The sequence below is a fragment of the Phyllostomus discolor genome, chromosome 3 (assembly GCF_004126475.2).
Source record: "Phyllostomus discolor isolate MPI-MPIP mPhyDis1 chromosome 3, mPhyDis1.pri.v3, whole genome shotgun sequence".
Classification (NCBI taxonomy): Eukaryota; Metazoa; Chordata; class Mammalia; order Chiroptera; family Phyllostomidae; genus Phyllostomus; species Phyllostomus discolor.
The window spans coordinates 52,808,453-52,821,315 of NC_040905.2; the positions used below are offsets into that span (position 1 = coordinate 52,808,453).

At 37.6% G+C, this 12,863-nt stretch overlaps 1 protein-coding gene across 3 annotated transcripts in view; it reads right to left on the reverse strand.

Annotated features, from left to right (window-relative positions):
• Positions 1-12,863, reverse strand: part of EDIL3 (EGF like repeats and discoidin domains 3) — a 397,987-nt gene that overhangs the window by 186,865 nt on the left and 198,259 nt on the right. For all 3 annotated transcript variants that reach the window (XM_028525846.1, XM_036020498.1, XM_028525854.2), the window contains one exon: positions 8,759-8,887. In XM_028525846.1, coding sequence (XP_028381647.1) covers positions 8,759-8,887 — 129 coding nt within the window. The remainder of the gene's footprint in view (positions 1-8,758; positions 8,888-12,863) is intronic.

Genomic DNA, 12,863 nt, shown 5'->3' on the forward strand with positions numbered 1-12,863 from the left:
CTTCAGAGCCTTGTGGAGGTATATGCCCAGGTGCATAGGTGCTACTGTTTATATAACTGATTGTGGTGAAATGAATCTGCAGAGAGTCTCCCTGGAAGAGACAGTAAATATGAGGATAAGAGGTGTGGCCACAGCCCCTGTCCTACAACCTCCCTGAGGTGTCAGTGTGAGCCCTGAGAAAAAGAGCTCTTAGGGCAGGAAGCATGAAGGCTAAGAAGTAAAAGACTGTGAGGGCTCTCTGGAAAAAGTCACATGGTTTTCCAGTCCCAAAAAATACAGTACAGTCCAAAGTCCTTAAAATGGCTCAACTTGTCCAGATGTCCCCTTGGATGATGTGCAGCCTCACTTCCCTGGGCAGCCACCAGCAGAAGGCAGAGTAGCCTGTGCCTCAGCCATGTGTTCAAGGGGGGACCAGCAGCAGAGCCAGGAGCTCGTATTCGTTTCTAAACAGTGTAGCAGCCTGGTAACACAGTGAGCGAGCTCTCACAGAATATTTGTCCAATGTGTAAATTAAGTGAATTATTTGCTCACGGGACTGGAGAGGACTTCAGGGGAGAATGAGGTTCTATAGAGGCAAATAGTATGGAACAGGCAGCTATAGCAACAGGAATTTGGAAATCTGTGCTAAGCTCACCACAAGCTGGGAGAACTGGGAAATTTGGATTACATGTAACAGTTTTTAAAGTCTGTATTTGTGGTACAATCTCTATTGCTGGAGAGGTCCCTTATAAAATCTCAGATGAATCAGTTCCAGAAAGTTAGTCTTACTGGTTTAAATACACCACCTTTATGAGTATAACCTTCTGGTACAATTTGTTTAACACATTTCTGTTCAGAGTTTAGATTTCCCTGACAATCAGATTTCTTTTAATTAGTAATGGGGAAAAAAGAAGTTTTAACTGATATTCAAATAGCAATTTTCAAATATTTTGAGTTTGTGAATATGAGTATTTCATTGCAAAAGTCACAAACAGCCTGTATTTGAACATTGTCTCTGTGTAAATATCCATTACATACTTCTGCCAGGACAGCGTTCCTCCTGAGACGTCTACAAAGAATAAAAACAAGAAAATAAAAATGCCGTGGAACTCTGGCTGCTGAAGATAGATTAATGAATATATATTTTAAGAATAGTAAGTTAATATCTTCCTGGCCTGATTCGTTCAATTGGTTAAGGTTTCTTGATGTAAGATGGTTTCTATTGTAGTAAGCAAAGCTCGAATAACAGAATTCAGTAAGGTTGAGATTACATTTGTGATCTGAAGCTTGGTTTCTCTTTGGGTATTTCTCTGCTTAATTTCTTTAAGGCATAGTAATTCTTCACAGTATGGTTCTAGAACACAGACTCCCAGCCTTGGCTGCACATTAGAATCATCTGGGGAGGTTTTAAAGCTCCTAATGCCTAGACCATACACCAGATCAATTAAATAAGAATCTCTGGGGTGCGAGGCAAGCATCAGTATTTTTCATAGGTCCCCAGTTGCTTCTAATGTGCAGCCAAGGCAGAGAACCAGTGTTCTAGAATCATTATTGTAAGATTCACTAAGGTACTTGTTAACAGTCAGAAGTGGGTTCAAAATTAAATCTATTAAATTGGAATATCTGTGAATGAGCAAGAAGGGTCTGAATATTCATGTGTAATGACAGATGATTTATATGTACACCAAGTTTAAGAACCTTTAGCTTGTAGAGGGAGCTATAAGGGAGCTATCATTGATGTGCAAAAATATCAGTGAATAGCAAAATTTGAAATCTCAGTCCATAGTCAGCAAACCTTTTGAGGCTGGAGATGAGTCTATTGTGAAAGTTTTAGAGTTCTTTATACTTAACCCATGCAAGTGACATGTAAGTTTTCAGTGTCAGTGATGACTCCAGTTGAAGTTTTTGAAGTGAATACTTTATTAGGGCAAATTCATCCTCTAGTGGAAAAGCTAAAATAAAGAGGACATCAAGCAAAAATTAAAAAGAGTAATTAAAAAATAGTGATTAACTATTAGAATTAATGATGTTAAGAGAGGAATTCTTTTTTTAAAAGATTTTATTTATTTATTTTAGAGAGGGGAGGGAGCTAGAAAGAGAGAGAGAGAGAAACATCAATGTGCAGTTGCTGGGGGCTGTGGCCTGAAACCCAGGCATGTGCCCTGACTGGAAATCTAACCTGCGACACTTTGGTTCACAGCCCGTGCTCAATCCACTGAGCTATGCCAGCCAGGGCCAAGAGAGGAATTCTTATAGAAAAGTATAAGACTCTAAATGGAGCTTCCCACTCAATTTTTATTCTAAAAAAATACAATTAAAATGTTTCTCATGGAAGGGAAAAATTAAGAACCAATAGCAATTCCAAATATGTTTTTAAAATATTAATCCATTGTGCATAGGAATACAAGGAAAAGGATTGTTAATTCCAATTTCTAGAATATAATGCAATGTAAAGTTCTCAGGGTTTGTTGAATTGAATTGAATTGAATTGAATTATTGTGTGAGAAAATTGAAGCACAGAATTATTCAACACTAAATGACTCTCCATCAAGTGATCCAAATAGAATGACATCAAAAACACAGGTGTAATTCCGAATTATTCCCCTAACAGCATGCTTCTGCCAGTATAATTTGGAAATCAAAGGTCATTCATTAAGCTAGTAGTCCTCAAGCTTGGTGCCTCAAAGGATCATGTAGATGCTTTTAACTATACCTAGGGTACCGAATATTGATTCAATAGGGCTGAAGTAGGACCAGATTCCATATGTTTAACACGTACCACCAACCAGAGAAAACATGTAATTGCCAAATATGTAATTAATCCAATTAGCAGTGACTTTCAAAACAGCAAATCTCACTAACTCTGAAAAAAGTGGAACATGTAAATTACAAAAATAAAACGACTCATGGCCCCAATAAATATTTGTTGAATGTACGAATCCATTAATCAATAGTACAAAAGGAACACTAAGCTGTTCTATAATAGTTATCAAAATAAACAAAGAAGAGTGTTTTAGATTCTGTATTTTCCTGGCCAACTTTCTCAGTGGACAAAGGGACTAGAAAGCATATTATCTTTAGCTAATCTGATACAATGGACACTTTCTTTTTTTTCTTTCAGGGCTTGGTGGGCACTTAGAATAGTTCTCTTTCCTCAAAGAATAGAAACCAAGAAAATAGGCTCTTTTTTTTTAGGATTTTATTTATTTATTTTTAGAGTGGGAAGGGAGCTAGAAAGAGAGAGAGAGAGAAACACCAATGTGCAGTTGCTGGGGGTCATGGCCTGCAACCCAGACATGTGCCCTGACTGGGAATTGAACTTGCGACACTTTGGTTCGCAGCCTGTGCTCAATCCACTGAGCTACACCAGCCAGGCCTTGAAAATATGCTCTTAAAAAGAATTGAAGATCACAGAACTGTTTGTAGGTGAGGAAGAATGCACAGAATGCCATCCCCAGTAAGAGAAGCAAAGAGTTCTGGTATTAAAGAAATGGTCCTTTTCTAAGGCCTTAGATTTGTTACTAGGCAACAAATAAAATATAATTACTTCTAGCCAGCCCCAAATGTGGCTTCTAACAGAAAACTGATTGCTTAAAATGCCTTTGAAAATTTAAACTCTAAACAATTTTGGTGTTTATTTCATTTGTTATCTTAACATCTTATAATTATACTCACCTACACACAAACATACACATACATGTATATACGAGGTCTGTCCAGAAGGTATCCAGCCATGTAATATGAAAAGTAGAGATATTTATTAAAGAAGATATAAGATACAAGAAACATTGTATCTAATGTCTATGATGCCTCAGTCCCCTTCAAAGTAGGCACTTCAGGACTTCACATAGTTCTCCCAATTGACATCAGCTGCCCTATCATATTTTTCTGAATCTCATCAACAGTATGAAATCTCTTCCCTTTCAAAGGTGATTTTAATTTTGGGAAAAGCCAGAAATTTCAAGGTGACAAATCTGAACTGTAGTGGGGCTGAGTAATGTGGGTGATTTGATGTTTCACAAAAAAACTGCATGAGATGTGCTGTATGAATGAGTGCATTGATGTGATGAAGCTGCCAGTCACCAGTTGCCCATAGCTGTGGCCTTCTGAATCACTTGAATAGTTTCCACAGAGGAATGTTCAAGCTTAACACAAAATATGATGCAGATCTGTTGCTCTACTCAGTCATTTTGAATGTGATGGCCACACAGTACATATGCTCACTCTATGATGTGTACTACCCCCACTGACTAGTACAGTGAAGTCGTCATTGTTCACACATATGCATTCCAGTCCACTCTCCTTGGCTGCCAGGCTATAGCAATGTCACAGAAACTGTTCTCATTAACAATTGCTGGACTTTTTCTGGTTAGACCTCATACATGCCTATGTGTGTACATAGGTTTCACATCATTGTATGGCATTTTAAGAACATGTATAATTTGGCAATTCTATATAAAAACTACTGCTAGTTATTATTAGTCTTATAAAGTTATAATTTCATGCTATTTTCATTACCACAAAAATATATATGTACTGGTTAAAAATCCAAAACACTGACAAAAATGTTATTGAAAATATAGAACAACAGGAACTCTCATTCATTGTTAATAAGTGTACGAAATGGCACAGCCACTCTGAAAGGCAGTTTGGCAGTTTCCTACAAAACTGAATGTACTCTTACCAAATGATCCAGCCATCACACTTCTAGATATTTGTACAAATGAGTTGACAACTGAGGTCTACACAAAACCTGCACATGAATATTCATAGTAACTTTACTCATAGTTGCCCCAAATGGAAGCAATTAAATCTTCTTCAATAGGTGAACAAATAAATGAACTATGGTATATCCATAATATAAAATATTATACAGCTTTTTCAAAAAGAGCTATCAAGTCACAAAAAGACATGGAAGAACCTTAAATGCATATGACTAAGTGAAAGAAGTTAGTTGGGAAAAGTCTACGTACTATATGATTCCAGTTTCATGGTGTAGGATCCCAACTATGTGATATTCTCTAAAAGTAAAACTATAGAGATAGTCAGAAAAGCATCAGTGGTTGCCCAGTGGGTGGGGAGTGGGAGAGAAGGGATGGACAGGTGGAGGATTTAGGTCCGTGACACCATTCTGTATGAAGTTATAGTGGATATGTGTGTGATATTATATATTTTTCAAGAACCAAAGAACTATACAACATAAATAGTGAACTCAAATATAAACTATGACCTTTAATAATAATGCATTAATGTTGTTTTATTGATTGTAACAAATATACCATTTTAATGAGATGTTAATAGAGCAAATAAAGTAGGGGGTGAATTATGTGGGAATTCTCTGTTCAATGTTTCTTAAAACCAAAAAATGTTCTAAAAACTAATATTTACTATTTTTTGAAAAGCATAGTGAGTAATATTAATGCTGGTACTGAAAACTTTTTAAAAATTTGTAACATATTGACAAAATAATTATTAAACTATATTAAGTATGTGTTGAATATTTGTTATTCTGTATTATGAAACTTAAAGTTCTTTATCTATACTTCAAAAGATATATAATTCACATTCTGTCATATGGAATGTGACAGCTCCCCCACACATAAATGCCAGAAGCACTTTAAAAAGTTCTTTTCCCAAGAGAAATGTTTTGTTATATTTGCTTAGCTCTCACTTTCATTGATTTTTCAATACATTTTTGATTTGCAAAATCCACAATAAATATTTTAGCTATAATTACTGTTATGAAACTGAACACAAAAGTTGCTACATTAGTCTATGAGATGATTACTTTTAGCCACCAAAAGCCCTGGACCTCTGGACAGTATTTCTCAAATTTTAAAATGCATGGATGTCGACAGGGGATCACTTTGGTTAGTTTGAGGTGGCACCTGATAATTTTCATTTCTAACAAGCTTCCAGGCAATGCTGATGCATAGCCACACCTTGAGCAACAAAGCTTTAGAGCATGTTCATGGCATAAAAATATTACCACTGGGATAAACAAACCCAAATATCTAGCAGTTCTTGCAAAGGATTAAAAGAGCTACTTTTGTCCTGGCTGATGTAGCTCAGTGGACTGAGCATCGGTCTGTGAACCAAAGGATTGCTAGTTTGATTCCAGGTCAGGGCACATGCCTGGGTTGAGGGCCAGGCCTCCAGTAGGGGGCACATGCAGGGCAACCACACATTGATGTTCCTTTCCCTCTCTTTCTCCTTCCTTTTCTCTCTCTCTCAAAAGTAAATAAATAAACAAATCTTAAAAAAGCAAGAGGTACTTTTGTTTTCCCCCACCTAGAAAAGCTCTCAGGGCTGCCAGCACTTCTAAATCTGCCTTTCCAATATATAATCCTTTTCAATTTCATCTATAAAGTGGAAGGCTTGTTAACCTTTTTACAGTAAGCGAGCCACCCATTTAGTTATAATACCCTCTTCACCTGTGTGAAACAAAGATAATCCATTTCTAGTTTAATTCCTCCATTTATATGTCTTCAATTGAAGAAAGGTCATTTGACTGGCTCAAGGTCACTTATCCAATAACTGTAAAGGTCAGGTCTCAAATCCAGGTCTCTGATTCGAAATTCAGTTCTTTCTCTCCGTTCTCTGTGGCTTCTAATAGTGACGCACTTTAGAGGACAGGGACAACAAAATCTCAGTTCTGAATTGATGTGCTCAGCTTAGGGCTTTCTAATGCAATTCCTACCATAGGTTTAAGGTTTTGTTGGGGACCAGCTGCTATTAATGGGGAGGGTTTCTTTGCTCTTTAAAATAAGCCTTGAAATTCAACACAATTATTTGTATTAATGAGCTTATTTGAGTATGGTGTAAGCTATGAGAGCAAAGATTTGGATTTCTATCGTGTGTGGAGAATGGGGACAAGAATGATTTGTTCTATTTCTCCAAACCTGATCATTCTGTTGAAAGAACTCACAGTCAGCCAATATGTGGGAGTCAGCCTCACTTACACTGGGAAAAACACATGAGGACCTGATGTCTTCTAGGCTACTAAAGATAACTGAAACTGAACATTTCTTCACAACATGAAGAAAACAAAACCCAGAGATGTAAAAACAATTTCATGTTGTTATGCAGGTATTATTATTAGCTGGAACTTAGGTTTGGAGTTTCTTGGCCTCTGGGTTAAGGGCCAACCCCAACTTCACACTGACATCAGCAGTAGGATGGGATGAAAGGGCTAGTAAATATGCAATATTTAAGTGGCATTAGGGTCTACACATGCTTTCCAGATGCTGTCTTCTTAAGAATTCCTGACAGTAAGAATCTGCCTTTGTGTATGTTTACCCTCTCCCTTCTGAGATCCTATAGCACAGGAAAGAGAAAGTTAGGATGATATGACCCTTAAGTGCAATTCCTGACTCTGAACCCTGGGCAACCAGCCATTCTGAAAATTTTGTTCCCATTTCAAGGGGGAATTCCTCTGCATGCGTGCGCGTGCACTGCATGCTAGCTACTCTGAATGGAGGAGCTCAAGTTGGGTAGCTAGGCTGTTTCCCTCTGGGCACTGTTGACACACTGTGTATTTTTGTTAATAAGTAAGTTAGTACCACTGTCTTCATGGGATAGAGTGAATGCAGACCAAATGAAAGGCAACCAGGATTCTGGGCTCCCATCTCCGTCTTTCTGGGGATATGTTGAGGTATTCATGTATGAAGGCTGAACAGTGATGCTACAATATGGAAGAATCAGCCTTAGCAGCTAAAGACCCAAGCTGAGAAAATCAGCAGCCTTGCAGTTCCTCATTGGTGATCTGAGCTTAGAGACAATTACAAATGCCAAATGTGAGGAACACAAGTGCTCTTTGTCCTTTAACAGACTTCTACAGGAATTCCATAATCTCCTAGCAATGACAAGTCTTCAGAAAAGTATGAAATGCCTCAAAGTCTCCGAGCCAGGAAACATAATGTATTTTTTACCGGTGTTTGGAAATCTGGCTCTGGCTGAGATATCCAGCTTTGGCATACTCCTTCCTGATATCATGGTCTTAATTACCACTATTCAGGACTCCAATCCTCCTACATCCCACCATGTGCCATCCACTCTCCTGTTCTCCACCCTCTGATCAACACCCTATCCCTCCATCAAGACTCAACAAGTTGCGGCCTCTGTAAGAACCTACCCTGACAGCTTATAGTTCAGTGTGGCCTTTCTGCTTGCTGAAAGCTTATAGAAGTTAAAGACCCACGCACTCACTTGGCATTTATGTTGAGCTTTACTTCTGAGAAGAAATCATCACAAGTGGAAATATTTCATTTAACTTCCCAGGATAAATAAGAATGGGGATAAAAAAGAGAAGTGCAAATACCACATTTGTTGAACTTTCAAAGATTTTCATGCTAAAAATACCAATACATTAAGAAGGAGGAAACTGGCTTCTACATAGGGTGGTGGGGGTGTTTTCCTTTCTGGGTATCATGTCTGAACTTAGTCCACAGGATTATATCTGGAAAGATTGAAGAATGTAGCTTCAGGGCAAGTATGAAAGAAAGAGACAGGTATCAGTTTAATATAAAGAGCAACATTTTGCAAGTGTGGCTAAACACTAATAGAAAGGACAGCAAAAGATGGATAGCTCCCTGCCACATGGGGGGCTGGCAGTCCAAGAGACCTTGGCTGGAAAGTGGTGTATTCATGTGAGAGAAGCAGCCCACCGCCGGAGCTCTTTGCTCAAAGATGCTATTATTCTACTACAAACAAGAATGATAATGGCTTGTACACTTTGCAATCAATAAGAATGAAAGCACAATGACCGTGGATAACTTACTGTGCTGACAGTGAATCCCATTAAATCCTCGGGGACATTTACAAACATAGCCTATGAATGTGTCCCCTCGATACGCTTCACTTATTTCACAGGTTCCTCCATTATGGCACGGATTAGGAATGCAGGGACCTGAAAGACAGAAGAAAAATATCACTGCATAATGCGTATGCTTTAAAATAGACATTGGGTCAACATTTTGCTATTAACTATTTCATAGAGAAGTGGTACAGGAAATATACTGGCTGTGTGGGATCTGGAGAGGAATGGGTTTGAATCCTAGTTTAACCACTTCCTAGCCATGTGGTCTTAAAGGACTTACTTAACCTCTCTGCACCTCTGTATCACCTTCTGTTATGTATCAATACTACCAGAATCTACTGTAAAGAGTAATAATACAGATTTTAAAAAGTCATAATATAAAATACTGGGAGCAGTGCCTGACACATACTAGGCATGCCAAGAAATATCAGCACTATGAATTGTTATTAAGATTTTCAGATTTTAAAATATATTTTGCATGTTTATAAACATGCAATACTGAGTGGCAATTTCTGCAGTTACGAACACTGGGGAGGCTTGTGTCCCACTGGTGAAAGAACAAACCCATGAATGACTGTAACCATGTAAGTCCGGTGACACAGATAGCTGTTGTGGTGAGTCACACTGAAGAACCATAACTTTTGCTGATCTACACGAAGTAGCTTGTCAAAAGTGGGAAATATAGAGAAGACGGTCTAATCATCATTTTTAAGCCTTAAGAAAGTTAAGTTCACCAGAGTGACTGGTGCCTGTGATATAAGTGTGGTGCTCAGTTTCTTGTAGACTGAGCAATCACCCACCAGCACTGTGGGGGTGTAGAGCTGGCCAGTCCACCCTGACCTGGGCCTCTTCTAATGCACATTCTTTGTTCTGGATATCCTTTTAGTGTGGCTGAGGTTTTCTCAAATGGCATGGCAATCTGAGGCTTTTCATATGCACTCTTTCTTCCATTCTTTTCCCCCTCAGGGGCGAAAGGCTTGTGTCACAGCCTGAAGGGTCATCCCACTTACTTTTGCTCCCTCCCCTTTGTCCATCACAAGCATTTCCCAATAAATCTTTTGCACCTTTAATTCTGTCTTACAGTTGGCTGTTTGGAAGGTGTGAATTGACTCAAGGCTGAATCCAGAATGGACATTGTGAAGAAGGGAAAAGACAAGTTTAAGAAAGAAAAGGCTCAAATATCACACTGGGCAATGAAGACAGGCCAAGGAAAATATATAGTGTGCTCTGATTTTGTCATTTTTTAATTGGAGAGAGTAAAACAACTTTGTTAGTCAAAGAGAAATCGCTAAAAAGAAAGTTAAGATGTATATATTAGAAAAAGAAAGCAGGAGTAATTAAACCAAGTGTCTGACTTTGTATGAAGGGATAAATTCCAGAGTCCTGGAGGAAGATTAGTTAAGAAAAAGAGCAATGGTTTCAGCAGAGATGCAAGGGAATGTGAAAAGGTTGGGCACAAGAAGAGTGATAACCTCAAGCAGCTGGGGGTGCTCGACTAGGCAAGGCTATTGGGCAAGGGCAATAGTGAATGGTACTCAAGCACGGGTCAAAGCCATTTAAAGACTTATGGAAAGAAAAGGATCATATGGTATTTGTCCCTCACTGCCTGGCTTATTTCACTTAGCATAGTGCTCTCCAGTTCCATCCCTGCTGTCATTCCTCCCTTCTCTCTGCTGTGTAGTATTCCATTGTATAAATGTACCACAATTTTTTTGATCCACTTATTTACTGATGGGCACTTAGGAGGGACAAATACCATATGATCTCACCTTTAACTGGAACATAATCAACAAAAGAAAAAAAGCAAACAAAATATAACCAGAGATACTGAAATTAAGAACTATCTGAGAGTAACCAGAAGGGAGGGGGGAAGGCATAAAGCGGGGAAGGGTTTTCAGGAACTACTAAAAAGGACACATGGGCAAAAACCAAGGGTGAGGGTGGAAGCAAGGGAGGGAGGTGAGTTTGGCTAGGGTAGGGGGGAGAGGGGGAGGAATGTAGATAACTGTAATCGAACAGCAATAAAATTTAAAAAAAGAAAAGGAAATTCACCATCGTCATTTTGAGTAGTGCCATAGGATGTCAAGGACAGGAACCATTTAGGGGCCAGGCAACACTGTCTTCTTGCATTGAGGCAATAACTTATACTCTATTTATTTCTCCAACAGCTATCTTTGATACTTGGTGTTTTTCTGTTTAAAATTTTGTGAAATTTAACATTTGAAGAACTGAATAAAGATACGTGTAAAATAAGAAACAATGTGGCAACTCAATAGTGTCTGGATTTTCATTTCTTGATAAGGCTGACTTTAAAAAGTGAACAGAAATCCATGCATCTGTGATTTTCCTCCAGATTTCTCCATACCAATACATTTACTTAATAGGCAGTGTTGTGCTGTACAGTATATGTCAATCAAACAAACCAACTCCTGCCCTTGAGGTGATACATTGCCAACAACTGAGACAAGAGGAAGGTGCATAACCAATGATCAGTTTTGTGGCAATATGAATCATTCTCTTCTATTGTTAAGACATTGGACATGTTTTATTTTCAATTACATATTACATGTTGTACATTATATATATAGTAGAATATATATACACACACATATATAATAGGTTTAATCAGAAAACCTGATCTAAATACAAATTCCATAGATAGATTTTAAAAATAGTAAATCGTGTGGCTATTTATATTAAAAATAGTTCTTAAGGTAGATTGTGGTAATAAATATTGCCTTCAAAGTTTTTGAAATTGTTTTCCTCCATATCATTCATAATGCTTCATGTTAAACATTTTGAAAACAGCAAACTAATATATTATGTACCCACCTCAATACACTTCTGGGCATGTAATCAAAGATTCAGGGATTTTTTTTTTTTTGTCTCTAGTAGATAAATTATCTCCACAAAAAAAGTGATGCAAAATGTGCTAAAAAACATAACTCTCCTCTATCTTTCTCAATTCCTACTTCCTTCATCCTTTCAAATGAATTAGCATTTGATGATGCCTTACAATCTACAAATTCTTTTCACTTAAATAATCTAATTTATTCCTCACAGTAACCCCATGAGGTAGTTGTCTTTACTGTTCTCTTTTATAATTAAAAAAAAAAAACTAAAGGTCAGAAGGACTTAATAGTGGTTCTCAAATAAACATCTATGAGTGATGCATTTAGCTCTCAAACTAAGATTCTGTAGTTCTAAAACAGACATTCCTTAGAGAATCAACTAATTAGGTAGAAAGAATAAAATAAAAGGATATTAGAGTTTTCATTCATCTGTTCACTTCAAAATAAGAAAAATACATGACTTATTTTTTTTATTAACTGGAAATGAAAACTGTAGATAAACTGCTAAAGAAAAAATAAATCTAAACAATTATGGTCAAAAGATTCCATATATCAACAAATATGGGGTCCTGGAGATACATACTCTAATCTTTCAATTTTACCAATGAGAAAACAAAGCCTAATAAGAATCTAGTGATTTCCCTCCCAAAAAAGAACAGCTACAATGAGGAAAATTGGGTTTAAGGAATTGTATCTCAGAGGAAAAATGTTATTAAAACCCAAAATGATTAAGTTATTCCTGACCCCTCAAGAGAGTGATATAATTTATATGAGAAATAAATATCTTTTCCATTCTCCCTTCCACAGAGTTGGGTGAGAGAAGAATTAAGGAAAAAAAAACTGAACTAATAAGACCTCTGCCAGTTCTTAAAAGCAGTTATAGCTGTGATTCCAAGGAAGGTGATTTATTAAAGTCACTTTGAAGAAGGGGTGAATGTGATCTTGGGATAGATGACACTGTTGACTGAAGCCTACAGCATCTTTGGAAAAGTAGAACTTGCCTAAAAGTTGAGGATGAGTCTGCATAATAAAGGGGAGAGCTTTATTGGGAATGGATGGGGAAGCCCAGGAGAGAAGACCCTAAAAGCAGAGCTGGAAGTAAACTTTAGGAGGAGAGGGGGTCAGGCAGTGTGTTTTGCGGTTGTAATACATCAAGAAAAGTAGCTAGTAAGAAATCATGATGTCTACATTTCAAGCTGACATTGTTTGCACAG